Below are 22,487 nucleotides of genomic sequence, written 5' to 3'. Positions count from 1 at the left end.
TCACACACATTGTCAGCTTCATCTCTTGAATGTTTTGGGAGGCAATATAATCTCTGTTTATTCAGTTTTGTCCCAAGAATTATGACAGTGTGGTGATGGTATCATGACGGGGGACCTCTGTTATGCCTGCAGTCTGAATGCTTGAAGTATGTGTGTGTGTGTGTGTGTGTGTTGTGTCCATAAGTGTAGTGCCCACAGAGGACAGAAGATAGTGTTGATCCTCTGGTCCTGGAGTTACAGGCAACTGTGAGCTTCAGGATGTAGGTGCTGAGAACTGAACTTATGGCCTCTGCAAGAGCAGCAAGTGCTTTTAACTGTGGAACTGAGCCAGAACATTTCTAATGGGAAATTTCAGAAAAGGGCACACTAAACATCAGCTATTGTGGTGGTTGGACTAGGTATGCCTCCCATAGACTCATGTGTTTGGCTGGTAGGCCCATAGGGAGTGGCACTATTAGGCGGCGTGGTCTTGTTAGAGTAGGTGTGGCTTTGTTGGAGGAGGTGTGTGACTATTGGGGGCAGGCTTTGAGGTCTCCTATGTTCAAGCTATGCCCAGTGGAGCACACAGTCTCCTGCTGCCTACAGAGTAAGATGTAGAATTCTCAGCTCCATCTGCACCATGTCTGCCGGCATGCCACTATGTTTCCCACCATGACAATAACAGACTAAACCACTGAAGCGGTAAGCCGGCCCCAATTAAATGTTGTCCTTTATAAGAGTTATAGTTATGGTGTCTCCGCACAGCAATGGAAACCCTAACAAAGACAAATATATATAAGGAGATTAAGTGGAGTTGTATTTCTATTTATACTAAAAAAAATGATTCAAAAGCTCTCTCTGCAGGCATGTACGTATGTTTACACATGGGTGTACGTGTATATTTGTGTATGTGCATTTGCACATGTGTGTAGAAGTAGGAGGTCAACATCAGCTGTCATTCTTCAGGATGACATCACCTTCTTTTTGATACAGAGTTTCTCACTGAATCCCAGAGAAGGTGAGATGCGCTACACAAACAGGCGAATCCCTAGAAATACAATGGCCAGAATCATTTAGCTTACTTTGTAAGGTTCAAGGCCAATGGGAGACCCCGGCTTTAACAAAAGGTGGGCAGTGCCTAGGGAATGCCAACCAAGGTTATCTTCTGACCTCCATATGAATGCTCATGTCATGTGTACACCACACACACACACACACACACACACACACACACACACACACACACACACCCCTAAACCTCGGCTAATAGCATAGAAAGGGAAGCAAAATGTACCAGTGTCTATCTCGGAGCTTTATAGCTGGCCAGGCTGAGGGGAGGGTTGGTCTAAGAAACCCTATCACCACAGAAACTGGCTTTGCATGCCTCTGGGGAGTCGCACAGCCCTGCCAGATCAGCAGCCTGCTGGGATCAGCAACCTCAGAACTGCACAGTGGATCTGCTTTGGAAGAGGATCTCACATCATCCCCCAGGTGACTCTAAGGGTACAATAGCCAGAAGCCACCATGAAAAGTGAGCTACTGTCAGTATTTACTCAGAAAACCATACACGTGCCCATTTCAGGGACCCAACACCACTGCTCTGGGTCATGGGTCCTGCCTCACAGCCAGCCGGGTGACTGTGCCTTAAGCCTACTTGGTGTACTGCCTCACACAAGGCAAGTACAGTGGCAGGGGGATGCCTCCCCACAAAATCAATGAGTCTCTAGCAACAGATCCAAGAGAGGAGAGGTGGAGAGAATGTCTGAAAAGAGAACTTAAAAGCATGAGCACTCAAAAGCTCAGCGAGATCCAAGAGAACACAGACAATCAGCATGTCAGTCCAGGGTAGGAAGGAAAAATTCAGCAAACTGATGTTTTGTAAAAGAATCAAACAGGTATCTTAGAGAAAGTTCACGAAAATACATGAAATGTATATTTGACAGTTGTGACGAAAGTTCAAATCAAGCAGGAGAAAGAATATCCAATTTGGAAGACAGGTTTTTTTTGAAATATCACAAACAAGCCTGCAGGTAGGCTGGTGTGCTCTCCCCCCCACCCACACGCACACACACACACACATACATACACACAAAGGAAAAGAAAGAAAGAAAAAACAAACCAACAACAGAAGGCAAAGAGACAAACAATGAAAACGTTTAAGAACCCCGGATGCCATTAAATTCAATGAAGTTCAGATTTTCTTATTTCTTTCTATTCTTTAGTTTGGTTGGTTGGTTTTGGAGCCAGAGTCTTGCTTTGTAGCCAACACTGGGCTGGAACTCACACCCCTTCCTGGCCTGGGCCCCCAAATGCTCCACATTCCCTGAACACTCAAAGCAGAAGAGAGGATCTCCATAGATCTAGAAAATTTGCCCACTGGACAGTCACAGAAGCTCCCTAATCTCGCTACAGATGTGGAAAGTCGTGCATAAAATGCCAATTACAGGACTCCAAACAGACATGGCCATAAAAAGATCTTCACTACAGCTCGGCACAGTTAAATGTTGACAGCACAAGATAAAGAATGAAATCCCTAGTCTGCAAGAAAATAGGTCCAACGTACATAGAAGGGTGTCTCATTAGACTAACAAGAGATTTCTCAGCAGAAACCTTATAGGAGAGGAGGGAGCAGAGTGACTTCTAAGTGCTGAATGGAAAACAAAAGCAAAGACATTGCCAGCCAGGGATTATTCTCTCAGCAAGGCTGTTCTCTTGAAGTGAAGGAGAAAGAAAGACTTGCCAAGACAAGCAAGAAAAACAAAAAACAGAGGGAATTACTGACTCCAAAACCAGCCTGACAGATAACAGTTTCTGGAATCCAATCTGCAGAAATTTAGGAAAGATAATGATGACAGTCATGGAAACCCAAGAAAATCTTAATGTGACCAGAAGCAAAGGTACACAAATCTACCAAACTTGATGCGTTCACCAATCCTCCCTCCTGGTTAGCTTTTAATTATCAGTTCACTACCATCTATAATCACCCGAGGATAAGCTTCAAACAGAGGAACTTTCTAGACCAGGCTTTGAACGTGTCTTAGAGGATTGTCTTGATTGCTTGATGGCTTACACAGGATGACCGAGACAACTTTTATAAAAAGAAAGTGTTGAATTTGAGGGTTGGCTAACAGTTTCAGAGGGGGAATCCAGTACTCCTAGGATGGGGAAGATGGTGTCAGGCAGGCACTGCGCTACTGTAATAGCCTAGAGTTTACATCTAATCCTGAAGCGGGAGGCAGAGAGAAAGAAAGCCTGGTGTGGGATTTCAGAACCTCAAAGCACACCCAGGATGACACCCCTCTTCAAGACCATGCCTCCTAATCCTCCCTAAACAGTCCCGCAACTGGGAACCAAACATTAAGATACATGAGTCTACAGAGGCCTCATTCTCATTCAAACTGCAACGCTACTTGGGATGGAAAGACCCACCCTGGATGTGGGTAGCACCGTCTTACACACCAGGCCCTGGACTGTTTGAGAAGGAGTTCAACGAGCGAGCAAGCAGGCAGCGTGTGTGCGGTCTTTCTCTTTGCCCTTGACTGGAGATATTCTGCAACTAGCTAGAGTTCCTGCCTTGACTGAAATGTTCTCCATGGTGGATGGTAACCTGAAATTTTAAAGCCAAATAAACCCTTTTCTATGGGTCAGGGTATTTGACCACAGCAACGGAAAAGAAACCAGGACTCTATCAGGTCACAAATCAGACCAAAACAGAGACTATCCATGATAATTAACAAAATAAAAAGTTGAAGGACTGAATCTTTTTAGATCAACAACAATCTTGTATCAAAGTGGAGCAAATCCTCCAACTGAAAGACACAGACTGGCAGAATGGATTAAGACAAAAAGAAGGAAGACAAAAGACCAACCTATTTATATCAGATTTTAAGACAGACCACTGAAACATGATGTCGGGTACTACAGAATCACAAATTGGTCATTTCAACAAGACCATGAATGGAGGGTTGTGGGTACCTACCAGCAGAACACCCAGCTGTATGCACTCCATTGCACAGTTGGCAGGAATACAGATTGCTACAGCCCAAGTGGGGTATGGTATAGCCATGTCTTCATTTCCTCTCCTGTTGCTGCTGTGATACAATACCTCAAGGAGGGACACTTAAGGGGGAAAGTTATAATCCATAATTGAAGGGAGGTCACAGCAGTAGGGATTTGAAGCAATACGTCACATGTTATCTACAGTCAAGATTCATGCACATTCATGCACGCACATTCATGCACGCACATCCATGCACTCAATGCATTCCTGCTCTAATCAGTCGCCTTCCCCACCTAGACAGTCCTATATTCCATTTAGGGAATGTCCCCACACATAGCAAGTGGGCCTACCCATCACGTTAGTGTCTTCAGAGCTCTCTCACAGACATGCTCACAGGGCAATACTCTAGACAATACCTCATGGAGTCTCGCATTGCCAGGTGATTATAGAGTGTGCCAAGTTGACTGTGAAAGCTAACCATCATAAGAGGTTACTACTTAGGAGTCAGATGGATGGTTCAGCAGGGAAGGGCACTTGCTGCCAAGCCTGACAACCAGAGTTTGATTCTTATGACCCATTAGATTTGGCAACTTTCCTTCTGACCTCCATAGGAATGCATGCATGTGTGCACATGCACACACACAAACACACACACAAACACACACATAAAAAATAAATATTTTAAATCTCCCAAATAAAAACAATAATGTCCATCTATCCCACATCTAGGCATATACACAAGGAAAGTGAAGACAGTATATCTGCATGCCACGTACATCACAGCAGTATTCGTCATTGCTAGGAGAAGGAATCATGTACCTGTTAGTTGAATGGATGAAGAAAATGTATAATATGATCCGCAATGGAAGATTATGTAGTCTAAAAGCAGAATGGATCCTTCTCATCGGCAGCATATGGACACACTTAGAGGGCAGTATTTAAAGTGAAATAAGCCAGGAATTGGAGATACATGTTACCTGTTCTCTCTTACATGTATGTGATTCTAAAGTAATGTGACTAGAATCTATGACAGTGATGGACTGAAGTTGTGACAGGAGTGTAGGGAGGATGGTAGAAAAAGGGAGGGTGGATTTGATGAGTGAGAGCTGTAAGAATTTATGGAACTATCACGAGTCTCTTTAATAGATACAACTAATAGGGAAAATAATAATGGGGTCATTATTATTTTCATGGTGACACACTGCTGTAATAATACCAGCTCTTGGGAAGGTTAAGTAGAAGGTCATGGGAAGTTCACAACTGGCTTGGACTGTAGAAAGTCTATCTTGAATAAACAAAAACAAAAACAAACAAACAAAAAGCCACTCCAAACTCCGAATAAACTTACAAGCTAAGAAAGGTTACGGTACACATAAGTCAGACTCTGGGGAGCAATACTTTGTAACAGTCCATTGGGACCCCACAGTGGGACTTTCCCTCTCTCACTGTGAGACTCATATGCTAATGAACACTCTTCCTCATCAAAGCCTCAGTCTTCAGTTCTAGAATGTTCTTCTGTATAATGTCAACTATCTCCCCCATGCAAGGATGGCCAAGAGAAATGTTCAAATGTTTCTCTTGAGAACCTGCTTCTTGTAGGTTCCCACCCACAGGCCAAGAAATAACAATGTTACCAGAGAGTGGGGTGGGCAGGATGTAATAAGATATGGAACAATACGGAGAGAAAGGAAACACTAAAGAGAGAAAGGAGGTGAGAGAGAAGCAAGGAGATGGAAGAAGAGCTACAAAAAGGAAGGTCAGCTGGTTTGCCTGTTTGGCAAGACAGGACAAAGCCATCAGATGGCAATGGCATTAGACCCTGAGGATAGTTGTTTCTCATGCCCGTTGACTATAGGTGCAACATTCACATTTCCGAAAATTCACTTTTGTAAGTTTTAATTAAATTAAACTTGGTGGTAGGCAGGGTCAGGGCACACACTCAATCATTATCATTTAGCTTTTACAATTTAAATTATAAAATAATTATGTCCTTTGGAGAGCAATATTATATAGCAAAGACTTCCTACTTGCTTCCCCTTTTGTTCAGTGGTTGCAAAAGCAACCTTTAAAAACACTTAAGCATTTGACTTTTGATCTCAAGTCTCCTCCTGATGGCTTAATCTATTAAACACAAACACATCTTGAAATTATAAATTAGGTACAATGAGTGGCCAGGACACTGTAATTAGGAGTCAGGGCCAAGATGTCTATAGGACAGATAATGACGGTGATGACAACATAGATTATTGAAAATGTTACTGAGTCTCAGTCACGCATGAGCAACAGAACCCCCACTCGTGAATTAAGACTGAATTAACAAAGAGAAAATTACAACCGCTCTGATTTCTCTGTGGGCTGAAACCAGCCTCCCTTATTCACAAATGTGCTTCTATCGTGAACGCAGGGGAAGTTACATAAGGAGCTAAGCAGTTGTACGTACACAAGGGCCTGTCAAGGTCTGGGGTGTTCACTGAGATTGTCAGCAGGATCTAGAATCACTTAGGGGACAATCCTTTGAGCATGTCTGTGAGGATGTGTCTGTACTGTGCTAATTAACTAGAGAAGACCCACTATGAACACACCAGCATTTATCGCTATGGATGCAATGTAACTGTGGGCCAAAACAAAGGCTTCCTCCCTTTATTTGGTTGCTTCTAATTGGGAATGCCAGAGAAATGAGAAAAGTACCTGCTACGTTGCTCATCTTTACTCACTTGACTTGGCCTAAAGAGCCCAGTATAGTCCACAGTATTGCTCCTGAGAAGAGACTAACGTGAGATTCCCATTAGAAAAAGTCTCAGAACAAGAGCACGTTTGTGCTCTGCTCAGCCCTCGCGGCTCAAGCAACCCTGAGCCATAGCTGTGACCAAGGGCATTTCTGACTTATATGTACCTGCCATGTGTAGACCTTCTACTAGAACACAGTAGAGAAACCAAAACATAATTACTAATTGCAGCAAGCTGAAACGTTCAGCTATAGAGTGCCATGGGGACGAATTATTGACAAGCTGTTGCACAGTTCATAAAGTGAGAGCTAGGTATACAGGACTGGATGGTGGCTTTGAGCTCTCATGATGAAATATTAAAGTTTTGAAGTATGAGAATTCTCATTCAGAGACATGTACCTATTATCATGCTCTCTGCTTACAAGTTAAGGAAAAAGCAAACACAGCAAAAAGTATAACATTGAACAAAATTTCTTTGCCAATATTGGAACTTAATGGAGAGGGCAAGATAGGGGATGTTTTTTTCTCATTTCTTTTTTATATCATTTACTTGATAATTATATTATAAATTGCATCCACAATTATATTAATTTTATACTGATACACATGTTTATAATTAAAAGAAACATAAATTTAATATTACCTTCATATATTAAATATAAACTTTAAAATAATTTTCTCCTACATTCACTTGTTTAAAGGCCACATGCAAATAACAGCAAAAATATGGTGAAAATCAGCTTTTCAAATATGATGGTTAATAATAAATTTCAACTTGACAGGATCAGAATAAGTCAGGAGATAAGCCCCTGGGAAGGTCTGGGAAGGCAGCTTCTAGATGAGGTTACCCAAGGAAGGAGAACTCGTCCTTGTTTTCACACTTTTCTATTGCCGCGATAAAGTGCCATGAGCAAAGCATTGAACTTTGGACTCAGAGTTCCAGAGGGCAGAGACACCAGGACCATCATGAGAGAAAGTATGGCATCAGGCAAGCTGGCACAGCACTGGAGCAGAAGTTGAGAGCTTATACCTTATCTGCAAGCACAAGGTAGAGACTAGGGGGAGGGTGCAGGGGCTTCCAAAGCTCAAAGCTTACCTTCAGTGACACACCTCCTCCACAAAGACCATACCTCCTAGTTCGTTCCAAACAGCTCCACCAACTATGGACTAAGCATTCAAGCATATGAGCCATTCTCACTCAAAAGTCCAAACACCCTTTATATGGGCAGCACTCTCCCCATGCACTCAGGGTCTGAACTGAATTAGAAAAGAGTGAGTTCGCTGAGAACCAATAGTCACCTCTCTGAAAAGCTTCCTGACTGTAAATGCAATATGACCAGGTGCCTCAGGTCAGCTGCCACCGCTCCTTTCCCATCATGTGGGACTGGACACTTGAATTGTGAGCCCAGACAACCCTCGCTTCATTCAGGTGTACGCTGGTCACCTTCAGATGGTTTGTCACAGCAACTAAAATAGGTAACTAATACAGATCAATAGTTTGTATTGATAATAGACAAATAGATGATAGGAAGAATGACAGATTGATGCTAGAGATGAGAGACAGATGGTAGGTAAATAGCTAGATGAGAGACAGATGACAGTTAGGTGGCTGTGGCCATTATCGCTCAGTATCAGGTAATTAAAATGGTCTGTGACTACTTACTACTGTTCCGAGCTATGCCATCTTCCTCTTAGCCAAATGTATTTGAGCATTGTATAAGATACTAAGTAGGAGAGAGTCTGAATTTAGCAGTAATTACTCATTATTTCTTCAGTAGGTGTGACATGTGGGCAACTTAACTGGCCACATTACATATATCCACTCAGCCACATTCAACAATCTGAATGTCTCTGGGCTTTAAACTTTCAAAAACAATTATTTACACTTTATATATGTGAATGTGTATATTCCTATATGAGTTCACGTGCATCAAAGGTACGCAGAGGCCAAGGAGGGACTTGGATACCTGGTGGGTAGCTGGAGTTGTTGCCCACCATGGGTGCTGGGAATAGAACTGGGGTTCCTCTTCAAGAACCGTAAGTGCTCTTAAGAGATGAGCTGTCTCTCAAGCCTGTAAAGTTGGTCTTAATAGATGAGTATTAGCTAATCTGACAAAAAGAGGAAGGAGACATCACAAGGACATCACTGTAACTGACTTCCATGAAACCCACATCAGCATTTGAAGGTACAATGATCATTAACACTCTGAAGAGCTGTGTATCCCAGAAACAGAAGAAGAATCTCTAAAAGCATATCATCTACCAAAAATTAAGCCCCGAAGTTAGAAACAGCTTAAACAGACCATTACAAGAGATGAGACTGAAACTGTTATTAAAAGCCTCTCCTTGAATAAAAGCCCAGGAAGAGAGAGATTCACGGCTAAATTTTATCAGACTTTTAAGAAAGACCTCATACTAATTTTCTTATCCTGTTCCATAAAATAGAAAGTGAAAGAACACTATTACATTCATTCTGCAAAGAAAGTGACATCTTGATGCCAAAGCTAGTTAAAGCCATTATAAAGAAAGAGAGGGAGGAAGAGAGATAGACCTACAGAACAATTTATTTGGGGAATATGGATGCAAAAATTCTTAACAAAATATTTGCAAACTGAATTAAAAAACATTCTACAAAGATTATACATTATGACCAAAATAAAGATAGCTTCTTCCCAGAAAGACAGGGTTGGTTTAACATAAATATACACAATAAAGGACATAGATATATATGCATATGCATATACATATAATGTATTATAATGCAATATATGTACATGTATCATACACTTTATAAATTCACTCAAGGACAGAAGCCATATGACTATTGTAATTGATACTGAAGAGGCCTTTGACAAAGTTCACCATGCTTTCATTATAAAACTTTGGGAGACCTTAGGAAGAGATGGATTTGCTAGCTCGTGTTATGTCAAAAATACAAGCTAAAAGTCATCTGAGAAGAGGGAACCTCAGTTAACATACTGCTCCATGAGATGGGGCTATAAGAATTTTCTTAATTAGTAACTGATGTGAGAGGCCCCAGCTCATGGTGGGCGGTCATCCCTGGGCTGGTGACCCTGAGTTCTATAAGAAAGCGGGATAAGCAAGTGATGAGGAGCAAGCCAGTGAGCAGCACCCCTCCATGGCCTCTGCATCAGCTCCTGCCTCTAAGCCTCCTGCTCCTCCTCTCCAGACTTCTCCAACGATGAACAGTGATGAGGAAGCATAAGCCAAGTAAGCTCTTTCCTTCCCAGTCTGCCTTGGTTATTTCATCACAGTAATAGTAATGCTAACTTGGACAATAGAACTTACGTCAAAATAAGAGGATATATATATGACAGAACTACAGCCAACATTATATTAAAATGAGACAAACTCAGAGCATTTCTTCTAAAATCAGGACTAGGACAAGGATATGTACACCCTTCCACTCTCTTGTTTGATATTGTGTTTGAAGTCATATCTGTAGGAATTAGACAAGAGAACGAAACAAAAAGGGGATAACAGCGGAAGGAGGGACATAAAACTATCCCTATTTGCAGATGATATGGTGCTTTACTTAAAGACATTATTGAGTCTACAAGGAAACTCTTGGATCTAATAAAATTTACAGTAAAAATGAGGAATGCTAAATTGATGTTTGTTTGTTTGTTTTTTTAAGCCAGTAGCCTTCATTTGTACCAAATAGTCTATTCTTTAAGAAAGAAATTAGGAAAAATATTTCATTCAAGAAAATTGCCCCAAAATTAAATATTTAAAAATATATCTAACCAAAGAAGCAAGAAACAACTATAATGAAAATTTCAAGACATTGAAAACAAATATCAAAAAGAGACTACACAATGAAAAAACAGTCCATGTCCTCAGAAGACAGAGTTAATATTGTGAAAAATGTCTATACTGCCTAAGTTAAACACACATAATTAATCTTATATCTATCAAATTGCCCATAGCATGCTTCTCAGGTTTAGAAAAACAATACAAGAATTCATATAAAACCATAAAAGACCAGAAATAGAAAAAAAATAATAAAACAAAAACAAAAACAAAACAAAACAAAAAAACAAACAAACCATAGGATAAGAACACTGCTGGAGGTATTACAATATCTGAGCTCAAATTGTACCATAGAGCTCTAGTGATGATGGCAGACTAATAATATTGGCATGAAAATAGATAGGAAGACCAATGCAATAGAATAGAGGAACCAGAAATAAAATGTCAAAGCTATGACCACTTAATTCTTGACAAGGAAGGCAAAACATAGTTTGGAAAAAAGATAGTCTACCAACAAATGGTATAGGCAAACTTAGGTTTCTGCCTACAGAAGGTGAAATTGGATTTATATCTTTCATCTTATACAAAAGTCAGTTCAAAGTGGATAAAAGACCTTAATTTAAAACCTGAAACTCTCAGAAGAATACACAGGGGATACCCTTCAAGATATTGTGACAGGCAATAACTTTTTAAATTGAACACCAGTAGTCCAGGTACCAACTCCAAGCAGCCGCAGATGGGGCTACATGAAAACAAAATGCTTTTGTAGAGCAAAGGAAGTGACCAGCAGAACAGACAGCCCATGGGAGAAAATCTTTACCAGCTACACTGCAGACAAGCGGCTAAGGTCCAGAAGTTACAGAGAATTGCAGAAATTAAATACCAAGGAAAAGAAACTTCCAATCAACAAATGGGTAAATGAATTTAACAGATTAAAAAAACCACACAAACAAAACAAGCAAAAAAGAGAAACCAACCAAACAATAAACAAACAAACAAAAACACAAAAGGCCAATAAATACTTTTTAAAAGGGATCAGTATTCGTAGCCATCAAAGGAATGCAAATTAATACTAATTTGAGATGCCACAGTTAGAATAGCTATCATCAATAAACCTGACAACAAATGTTGACAAGCATGTGGAAAGAAAGAAACACTTAGTTTTGCCGGGAGGAAATTAAGACAGCCATTGTGGAAATCAGTTTGGAGACTTCTCAAAAAAAAAAAATTAAAAGTAGAATAAACGTATGACCTAGCTATTTCATTCCTGGGCACATACCCAGAGAATGCCGTACACTACTGTAGAGGTATCTGCACCTCCATGTTCATCACTGTTGTGTTGCTGTAGCAAAGAACTGGAATCAAAGTAGTTACGCACCAACAGATGAATGGATAATGAGCACACACAGACACACAGACACACAGACACACAGACACACCCTGACACACACAGACACATAGACACACAGACACACAGAGACACACAGATACATAGACACACAGACACACACTGACACACACACAGACACATAGACACACAGACACACACTGGCACACACACAGACACATAGACACACAGACACACACTGGCACACACAGACACAGACACACACACAGACACATAGACACACAGACAGACACACACACACACACAGACACACAGACACACAGGTGCATAGACACACAGACACATAGACACACAGACACACACAGACACACAGACACATAGACACATAGACACACAGACACACACTGACACACACACAGACACAGACACACACACAGACACACACACACAGACACACACACAGACACACACACACACACACACACACACACACACACACACACACACACGGAAGGCTTTGCAAGAAGGAACACAAGGATAATCCCTGGTATCCACAAGAAGGAACTTTAGGTGAAGAAGGACAGGATAGATTCTGAAAGGGGAAATATCTGCTCAATTTTGGGTCCTTAGGGTATTGATTCAGACTGTTATTAAAAATACTTAAGGAAGATAAATAGGATGAAAACTATGACTAAAAGATAGATGGTTAACTCCTTGAATGAATATAAACTGGCTAATCAAACCTTAAAGTCAGTAAAAAGTGGAAAAAAAAAAGGTCCCTCATCCTGACAAAATCAAAAGTAAAACTTGTCACCTACACTGGTGACGGTTCCTTCAGCCTCCTTCCTGGAGTGTCCTTTGGATGTGTATCCTCGGTTGCCTGAAAATGGCCCTGAAGCTTGGGGTGAGGAATCTGTTAACAATCTACTCTTACACTCCAGCCACTCCCTGATGCGGATTTATCAGAGCCTGTGAAACAGCTAACTATACGCACTAATAATCTATATAATACACTAGAAGGACAGGCAGCAGTGGACAGCCCTAACTTATCTCAAGAGACAGACAACAACTACAGCTATTTGAATCCAGACTAAAAGAGGCATTTGTGTACTGAGTGGCCCCTTCGCCACCTTGAAACATCCTTATTTTCCTCCACTACATTGTCTGCTACAGGTATAATAGCACAGGAGGAGAAACCTTTGGGATGGATTTATTTACACAATGAGGTCCCCAAAATACTAACTCCTGGTACTTTCTTTACTCTTCCTGCTCAGTTAGCAAACCAGGGCAAGACCCAATGTCAACAACTGTATGGATCCGATCCTCGGTCTGTTCATCCATCATTCAGAATGTAAGAGCACTACAGAACTCTACTGATTTTCAAATTCCATTTGCAGATTACCAAAGAAGGATAAGAAATAATTATCCAGCTGGTGAGCTATGATATTTTCTCACAGAAACTGGCCAGCCCTCTCCCATTCCATAGACAGACATTTTTTTCTTGATGGTTCATCTAAGGTTATAGAAGAGAGTCATGGTCCAGATATTCATCAATCTCTTAATACTTTTTTCCTCAGCCCAATAGGTGAAACTGACTCTTTTCATTCATCTATTACGGTTCATTCATAGACCCCTAAATATCTTGTCAGATTCTGCTTATGTCGTAGGATTTTTTCCAGCAACAGAACCGTACTTATGTACACTCTAACCTCCTGGTCTTATTGCAGAAGGAAATCGGCAAGATGATGCATTAATTTGCCCTATTTTTTACTTCTCCAGGAGAAAATTAGGACGGGGTATGCATCTGTCATTGCAGATGGATCTACTGAAACATCATGGGTTCCTCTTCAGCATCTCTGGCCCCAGGCTACCAAGGACTAGGGCAGAGGTCAAGGGGACAGCAGGGGTCACCAGAAAGACAGCAAACTTCCAGCTGAAGGGCAAAAGGAGATGTTGACAATGCCATCAGAAGTCAACTCTGCTCACCTGGGGCCAAGTGAAGGCCCCTCATGTGCCGAAGGGGAGGTTACTTTACTGATAACTCTGTCTTTATGACTGGTTCTTGGGATTATAATAAATTCATTCATTCATTTGAATAAAGGACTGTGTTTAATTTTTCCTTAAGCTTTAAATCACTTCCTATTTGCCTAGGACACCAAGAAATTTGTATTCCTTTTGGAAGGCAAATATGGCCTTATGTTTTGCCAGACACTGGAACTACTAATTATAAGGGTCCCCTTTCAAGCTATTGTCTAGATCTTCCTGATCAATATAATAATTTAACCATAGTTTGGCTCTCTGATCTTGGTGGCAGAGTATCAAAGACAGTGTTTTCACTGTGGTAGTATAATTCCTTTGCTTATAGGACAGTTAGGCATCACATGACAATTTATCTACATCTCAAATCAAAGCAAACTCTGGGTATTCTGACATTAAAAAAAAATAATAAAACGAGGGAGATGTCAGAACACAGTCCAAGACTGGGGTCATGTGAGAATTCTGAGTGCTTGTGAGAAAAGTCCAAGAAAATGAGCCCCAAAGTCTTATAACCCCAGTTTCTTCAAAACACAGAATTATTCTTGGAATGTGTGTTTTGTGCTCCTCCCAGGTGTAGTTGGTCAGAGAGAGTTTACTTTAGCTGTTGATATTCATATTCCCCTATGGAAAACATGCTTTTGCCACCTACAGCTTGTCCTTGTGACTGTATGCTTTACTCTCATGACGCTTCTTAACTCTCAGACCATAAATTGATGCTCTGAATAAAGTAGGCTATTGCATAAGACTTTAGGCCACCTATTTTTAGGCCCTGTTCTCCAAGGTTCACACCACCAATCCGAGCCGTAAACAGCCAAGAACAGGGCTCAGTCAGCAAAGTGCTTGCCACATAAGCATGATGCCTTGAGCTTGTGTCCTCAGCACCTATAAACTTTGTGCTAGTCAGAAGTCGGTGTCTGTGATCCCAGAGCTGAGAAGGCAGACAGGTGAATCCTCGGAGGTGACTGGCCAGACAGTCCACCCAAATTTATGAGCTCCAGGTTCATCAAGATCCTATGTGGAAAAATTAAACAGCAACTGAGGAAGACATGTCTGCCCTCTATATGAATGCACACATCCTTACATGTACTTGTTCAAGTTCATGTACACATACAGACATACACACACACACACACACACACACACACACACACACTGGGGTGGAGAGAGAGGGGGGAGGGAGACAGACAGACACAAAGACAGACAGACAGACACACAGAGAGAGTCACAGAAAGAGACAAAGACAGAGAGGCAGAGACATTCATACGTGCACAAGGTTCTGTATTTCAGGGTACTTGTTGGTATCTACTTGGTATTTGATTTAAAACATAAACTTCTTTTCTGAGATTTGGACATAATGTAGATGTGAAAATTCTGAACACTTGTTTTAAAAACGGATTGGGAAACCACAATTGAAGCAATCTGGGAAAAGGTTGATTACAATAATTCATTATAGTAATCAACCAACCAGCCTTCCTGGCTGCTGACAAGAGGAGCCAGCTGTGCTCCTATGATCAGGGAGAAGTGCAGACTAGTGTTGCCTATTGCATTTGTCAGCAGTGGGTACCAGGCCAGACCAACCAAGAATCCCACAAATTTCCTCGATATATTTCCTCTTAAGGGACAGATGAGAAGGTGGGTAGAGAGGAGGGATAGGAAGAAGGAGAGAAAGGGAGAGCACGGATGAGAACGCAAATGAACTAGAGTCATGGTGTTAAGAAGTGACTAACTGTGGTACCTGGATGTCACCAAACTCTCTGAATTATATTCTCAATCTAAGGTCTTCTTGTCAACTGACCAAGTCTACCAAGCCTTCCAGTTGCTCTTCATGAGAGTTACAAATCCCACACACTTCCCCTCATCTTCTAATTGAAGGCTTTGGCACTAATGAAGTATCTTTCATCTTTTAATATTAGATTAAGACAGAATCCTCCTCATTAATCTTATGGAAAACGCTGTCTGTGATTGGACATTGGCTGGAATACAGTCTCTTCGACATAGTTCATAGAACGAAGGAAATAAAGGTAAAAATGTGCTGATAGTAACTTTAAGGCTGGTAAATCATAAGGGTAATGAGGATATTTCTATATGGAGAGGAGGTGCAATTACACAGATATACAGAGCTGGAGACATCTTACAGACCATCTGGCCAAAACCCCCTGTGTACAAAAGAAGAAAACTATCTCAGAAATGTACTTTCTTGCCAGTGGAGTTCATTTAGCTGTAGAAACAATGGCATGATGTTTCTCATTTTCCAAGTGGGAAGAGTTGCCTTTTCAACATATGGATAGATGACAGAGGGCAGGGTAGAAAACTTAGCTGTTGGGTTGCTAAGCAACAGACTCAGGGTCCAGAAGGCTCTGAGAACCTGAAGCAATGGGTTAGGATGGAATCTATACAGTCAGGTACAGCTCAACATAAGTCAACACACTGCTCTGCCTTTGAGTGGGAAAAACCACTGTATCAATAGTATGGGGAGGACACATGATGCTTCTATGTGGCAGTAAGGTGGCTGGGGTTAGGGACCAGAATACGCAGCCTGAGAATAGTGAGGATGTGTTCATGCACCCAGTCCATCAGCTTCCTGTTCTGGATGGCATGGGCAGAAGCAGGTGAGGTGGGACTTTGTTGAGCTATTCTTAGTTCAGGTAGAAAGTTATGTTTCACCAGTTGCCTCACCTAGAGGGTATATGGCAAAAAGAGATGGCGGCGTCCTGCTCTATAACAGTAGAAGCTGGCTATTTAAAGCAATGGAGACAATTGTGAGGAGTAGGGGAACATCTACGTGAAGATAGAGAGGCATGGACCTGCTCAGTGCATCTTCAGAGATACCCCCAGCACTTGTGGGTAAACGTGATGGGAGGCAGACTTCTGAGAAACAGAAATGGTCTGACATCACATTTTATTGGGGCCTTGTCTTGGGCCAACTTCAGTGCTAAGGATATCTAAAACAGCTGCCCTATTTCAATCCACTAACCTCAGTGTTTATTAGTTATGCTACTATCTGCATGTTCCAACAACCCAGGGTGAGGTCCACTGCTATATTCAACAAGCTCTAGCTTGGAAAGCCAGCATATCCTGACTGATATGGTTAGCTGAGCTTGGCTGCAGAGTGTAGTAGCCTGGATTCTGGCTTGGGCTGGCTGCTAAGCCTTCTACCTCTCCACCTTACTGCCATGAGCTACTTCGGAAAGCAGGCAGTTTCCTGGCCCTGGGGCCAGGCATGGAGTTGAAATTGGTTTTCATTTCTTTATCAATGTAGGAAGCTGAAGTTTCTCCTTTTTGCCTTGGGAAAGACACATTTGAACATGCGTGGCTACACTTGTACTACTAGTTGAGACAATACAGGGCTGTGGTGAGCGGAAGACATTGTCCAGGTTTCACAGGCGAGTTCTGGAGCAATAGAGTACACGGTCCCCAGATGTGGGCACTGAGTAGGATGGCTGAAGCATATGTAGGAGGTGGAGCCTCATGGGAGGAAGTGGGTCACGGAGGATGGCCATTGAAATTGTATAGCCTGGCCACACATCTCTGTTTGCTGACTCCACACAAGCATCCAGCTTCCTGTTCATGATGTCAGGCTTTCCCCGGCAGGATGGACTGCACATCCTTGAATTATGAGCCAAAACAAACACTTCCTGTCTTAAGTGGGTAATGTCACAAATTTTGTCACAGCAACAAGAAGAATATTAATATTCCAGATGAACACTGATGTCTCAAGGAGCAATCACATCACTTTGATGTCCGTAGAAACTAGGAATCTTACGGGACACTTTGCCTACAAGCTGAAGAAAGAGGACTCTTTCCATTCTGCTATTCAGCTTCAAAAGGAAGTGAAGCTCCTCTTGACTGGAATATGCCCTACTTGTGTTTAAAAACCATGCTTACTTAATGCATCCATAAAGTGTTACTGATTAACCTCCAAGTTAGTGATGGGGCCAGTGTTTGAAATCAGAGTCCAGGGTTTCAAAGCCCACACTTGGATCTGTCACACTGCCACAGTATGAGAGAAATTTCAAATAATATCAAAAGTGTACCACTCAAAAGGCTGTGTGCCTTTACTTGAATGGCTCACATCTATGAGCAGGTCCAATTTGCCTTCATAAAGAGGTTCTTTTGAGGTTTCTGAGTAGAAGGGGCAAGAGATTTCATACCCAGAACCATCTCTAGGATGAGCACCTGGATGCGGATCAGAACTTTAGAGGAGTGAAAAAGTCTTACTTGTCTTTAGACTTCACAGTGACCCCCACTGGGGACAGGCATCCTCAAAATGGTTAACATGCTCACTAAGGATTAAAGTGCGTCCAACATTTCAATGACAACATGATGCTGCCATCTACAAAGGCTATATGGGAAAATCATGCAGGTGAGGTGGGGAAAAAGTTGTAAAAAACTCATGATTTTGTACATAGCTTTACAATTTTGTGTTGGGCCAAAAACAACTCTAAAGCTGATCTTAACCCTGAGCCTAATGCTAAGCGTGGTCACAATCCTAAACCTAAGGTTAACTTTAACGCTAATCTGCATTTTAACAGCAATATATCCTAAGCCTAAACCCAAAGCCAACCTACTCTTCCCCTTCCCCAATATTATCCCCAACCTTTCCCATATCAATCTGCTAGGCAGCCATAAGCTTAGGCCATAACCCTAATGCTGAGGCCACGCCAACCCTCACCGAGCACCCACTCCACCCGAAGGCTAATGCTGACATCTACAGATTAAACTCTCACTGCTTCCTCATTTCTACAACATGCCTCTGATATCTCTCCTGAAAAGCCGATGGATAAATGAAAACCTAACAAAAAAATGGAAGCAGTAACTCTATTTCATGAATCTTTTATGACCCGCACAGGTTCACATCTAAAAGCCAAATTACTATCAGATTTATTTTTGAGAAATGAGAGTTATGAAACACCTAATCTAAATGAATGAAGCTAATTAAATAGTGTTTCCTACTTATACAATAAAAATATTTTTATTATACAAGGTTACGTATGGTTATTTTATGCAAGCATATAATGCACTTTTAGCATATTCTATTACTTCTATTCAGAGGGTAAGAGTTGACTTAAACAGCTTCTTATTTATCATATGCTTGCTGTGAGTTCAAACATGAATGTCAGTTCTGCATTTGATGATTAAAATAGGCTGTGATTTACAAATCAAATAAGAAAACCACAAAGATTACCAACCTCCAAGTTGTAAATATTGGAAGGTGTGTGAAAAGTTCTTATCTTGGGCACTTAAAGAAGTATTATGCACTTGGGATGGAGCTCAGTTGGTACAATGTTTGCCTGGCATACGGGAGGCCCCAAGTTCAGTGCTCAGAACTGCACAAAAACAGGCTCAATGCAGTATGCCTGAATCCCAGCAGTCACTTAGGAAGTGGAAAACCACAAGTTCAAGGGCTTATTCATCATGAAGCGAGGCTGGGATACATGCAACCCTGTCTATAAACAAACAAACAAACAAATGTATTAAATTTTTTAAAAATAACTTTGCCCAAAAGCCATTCAACAGCATTGCAGAGCAACGTTGATTTAAGTATTTGATATTCTAATTTTTGAGCTCATAGCAGCATGAATGTAAACTAGCAATAATGCAAAATAGGTGAGTCTATGCCAGGCTTTGTTATTTCTTGGTTTATCAGTATTAATAATGAAGTCTAATTTTAAAATAAAATGATCCCCTCCACAGATAACATTGAATTCCCTGCAGCCACGGAAGGGAAAATAGATTAAGTCTCTGACTATTATCTCGGTTTCTCATCCCTTCCGCAGGGCCTCTCAACTTGTTCAAACCTTCATATTCATAGGCTGCATCATCCAATGCCTGGGAAATTTCAACAAATACTGGAATCAAATTCAGAGAACTCCAGGTTAGAGGCAGAGAGATGAAGTGAAAGCCCCCTGTCCTTGCCTCCTGGCAGCCTGTGCTCATGTACGGATTAATGAGGACACTTGCTTTCTTAGGAACCCAAATCCCAAATAAAGGAAATGAATTCAGCACAGCCCCATTGGGGAGATTTTACTGTAGAACACTGCTCAACCTGTGTCTGCCAGCACTTGCCGTAGGATGCTCCTGCAATGGTGGGAGAATTGCTTTTTATTCTCTAGGGAAAGATTATCCCATCATTTCCCCCATGAAATTAGTCCCAGCAGTACACAGACACACTGCCAAAATTTAAATCGCCCTCGCTGGAGAATAGGTGGAGCTTCCAGATTGGAGATTTTTCCCTGAACTAGCCTGTTGGTACTTTTGTGGTTGTTTTGAGAGTAAATACCCCAAGGAATGCTCTGAAGAGAGAAGACTGTGAGAAACTTCTGGCTCTGACTTAAATGAAGTAGACATAACGATGATACAGGCATTCTTACAGTGCTGATATGGAGTCCACACAGTTGATGTTTTCAATCTCTGTACCCGTTCTCTGTGCACTTCCTGAGAAAATGTTGACAGTGGGGCCTCCCTCACGGGCGGCGTCAAAGGCATCTAGCTACTGCAGGTTTGGAGATGATTTTTCTCAGCTGGTTATGTGCACAGAGCTGCTGATAGAAGGTATTTAAAAGCCACAGAAAGAAGCTAAAAGGGGCTTCACCTACTGAGAGTGCAATGAATTGCTTTAAGGACTCCTGATAGCAAAGCCCCCAGGGAGACAAGGGGTGATAGCCGGGAGGATGAGGAACCATGCAGTGAAATGCTGTCTTTTGGATTTGCTATGGCTGTTGCACTCATGCATACCTCCCTGGCCTCCCTGCCAGCCATATCATCTGGCACAACAGGGGAGGTGTTGTCTGGGCCCAACTCCCCCTACCTGGCAGTTGATCCTTGCTGGGGACAGGGAAGGATGGAAGGTGTGGCCACTGGTTGGTTTAACAAGTTCCAGTGGATATGTCTCTACGCTTGCATACATATTGATATTTTGTTATCGATCATAACAAAACAACATGCAAAACACTCCAGAAGTGTTTGGGGGCGGGGGGAGTTGGAGGAAGAAAATTCCTGGGAACCCATGGGTGACTCCAGCCAGGGAAGCGGGTAGGCTAACTGCAGACCTGCACTTTTCCCTCTGCTCCTCTAAATCCCATCCCCCCAGCATCATCCCCAGTGGCTCAGCAGACCCTCTGCTGTGTCTTTTCTTTATTCTCCGTCCTCACTGCCAAAGGACTAAGCAGATTATGGTGGAACACCATATTTCCCTCCCTCCTGCGGCCCCCCTCACTCTCTATCCCCCACTAGTCTATTCCTAAGTGTCAGTTCCCAATACCCAGACGCCTGTATTACCTGGAACCCCTCAATGGCCACACTATCAGGATCCCAGAACAATTTCCTATGAGACAAAACACGCAGCTACCACACTCCCCTGAGAATCAGAGAGGACAATAGAAACCAAGGAACAAAACACACTCCCAACAAAGACAAGACCAGGTATTACCTAGAGCTAGAATCTGCCCAATCCTGGGCACCTAGATGCCAGGGTAAAAGCCTAATCAACAACAGCCAGGACAATAGGTCTCCACTAGATTCCATCAACCCTGCTACAGCAAGACCTGAGTATTTCTCAGAGCCAAAGCAAAGAAGACCGCAAAATAGCCTTTATGAATATGATAGAAGTCCTTAAAGAGGAAATTAAATCCCTTAAAGAAATCTATAAAAACAGAAAGAGTAGCATGAAATAAATGAAAAGTTCAAGGTCTGAAAGTAGAAATAGAATCAATAAAGAAAACTCAAACTGAGGGGGATATGAAAATGAGAAATTTAGGAAGTTAAACAGAAAGCTCCGAGGCAAGCCTCACCAATAGGATAAAAGAGACAAGAGGAAAAACCACAGCTACTGATGGACAAGAGAGAAGAAACGGATACCTTGGTCAAAGAAATTGTTAAATCTAAAATTTTCCTGGCACTGAACACCCAAGAAATCTGGGACATTATGAAAGACTAAATTTAAGAATAATAGGAATAGATGAAGGAGAAGAAACCCCAGTCAAACAAAAGCACAGAACATATTTTTAACAAAATCATAGAAGAAAAATTCCTTAATATAAAAAAAGGAGATGTCTATCAAGGTATAAAAAGCACACAGAACAGCAAAGAAAAAAAAACTGGACCAGAAAATAAAGTCCTCTGAGCACATAATAACTAAAATATTAAACATATAGAATGAAGAAATCATATTAAAAGCTTTTAGGGGAAAAGACCAAGTGACATATAAATGCAGACCTAACATGACTTCTCAACGGAGACTCTAAAAGCAGACTCTAAAAGCCCACAGGTGCTGGCCTAGACTACTATTCATGAAAAGTTTTTTTTAAATCAAAACAGATGGAGAAATAAGACATTCTATGGTAATACTAAATTGAGCAATGCCTATTTACAAATCCAGTCCTATAGAAGGCAATTGAAAATACCCCAACCTAAAGAGGTTAACTACACCCAGGAAAACACAGGGAATAAGTAAACCTAGACTAGGAACAACAATAAAATTACAGAAATCAACAAATATGGCTTACTTATCTCTCTCAACATCCATGGCCTCGATTCTCTAATAAAAAGAACAGTCTAACAGAATGGATATGAAGACAAGATATTTCCTTCTGCTGCATCCAAGAAACACATCGTAACATCAGAG

General features: G+C 41.5%; 2 protein-coding genes across 16 annotated transcripts in view; one reads left to right on the top strand and one right to left on the bottom strand.

Annotated features, from left to right (window-relative positions):
• NCKAP5 (NCK associated protein 5) overlaps nucleotides 1–22,487 on the bottom strand; it is a 915,906-nt gene that overhangs the window by 271,738 nt on the left and 621,681 nt on the right. The window lies entirely within an intron of this gene.
• LOC311607631 (uncharacterized protein) overlaps nucleotides 1–22,487 on the top strand; it is a 57,226-nt gene that overhangs the window by 11,540 nt on the left and 23,199 nt on the right. For all 3 annotated transcript variants that reach the window (XR_014782672.1, XM_084799538.1, XM_084799537.1), the window contains one exon: nucleotides 15,778–15,885. Coding sequence is in view for 2 of the 3 variants with exons in the window: in XM_084799538.1 (XP_084655664.1) it covers nucleotides 15,778–15,885 (108 nt within the window). In the remaining variant the exon portion in view is untranslated. The remainder of the gene's footprint in view (nucleotides 1–15,777; nucleotides 15,886–22,487) is intronic.

The sequence above is a fragment of the Acomys minous genome (genome assembly GCF_964271855.1).
Source record: "Acomys minous genome assembly, chromosome: 1".
NCBI lineage: Eukaryota > Metazoa > Chordata > Mammalia > Rodentia > Muridae > Acomys > Acomys minous.
Note: the sequence above shows the minus strand (reverse complement) of the source record. Positions and strands in the feature narration are given on the sequence as shown.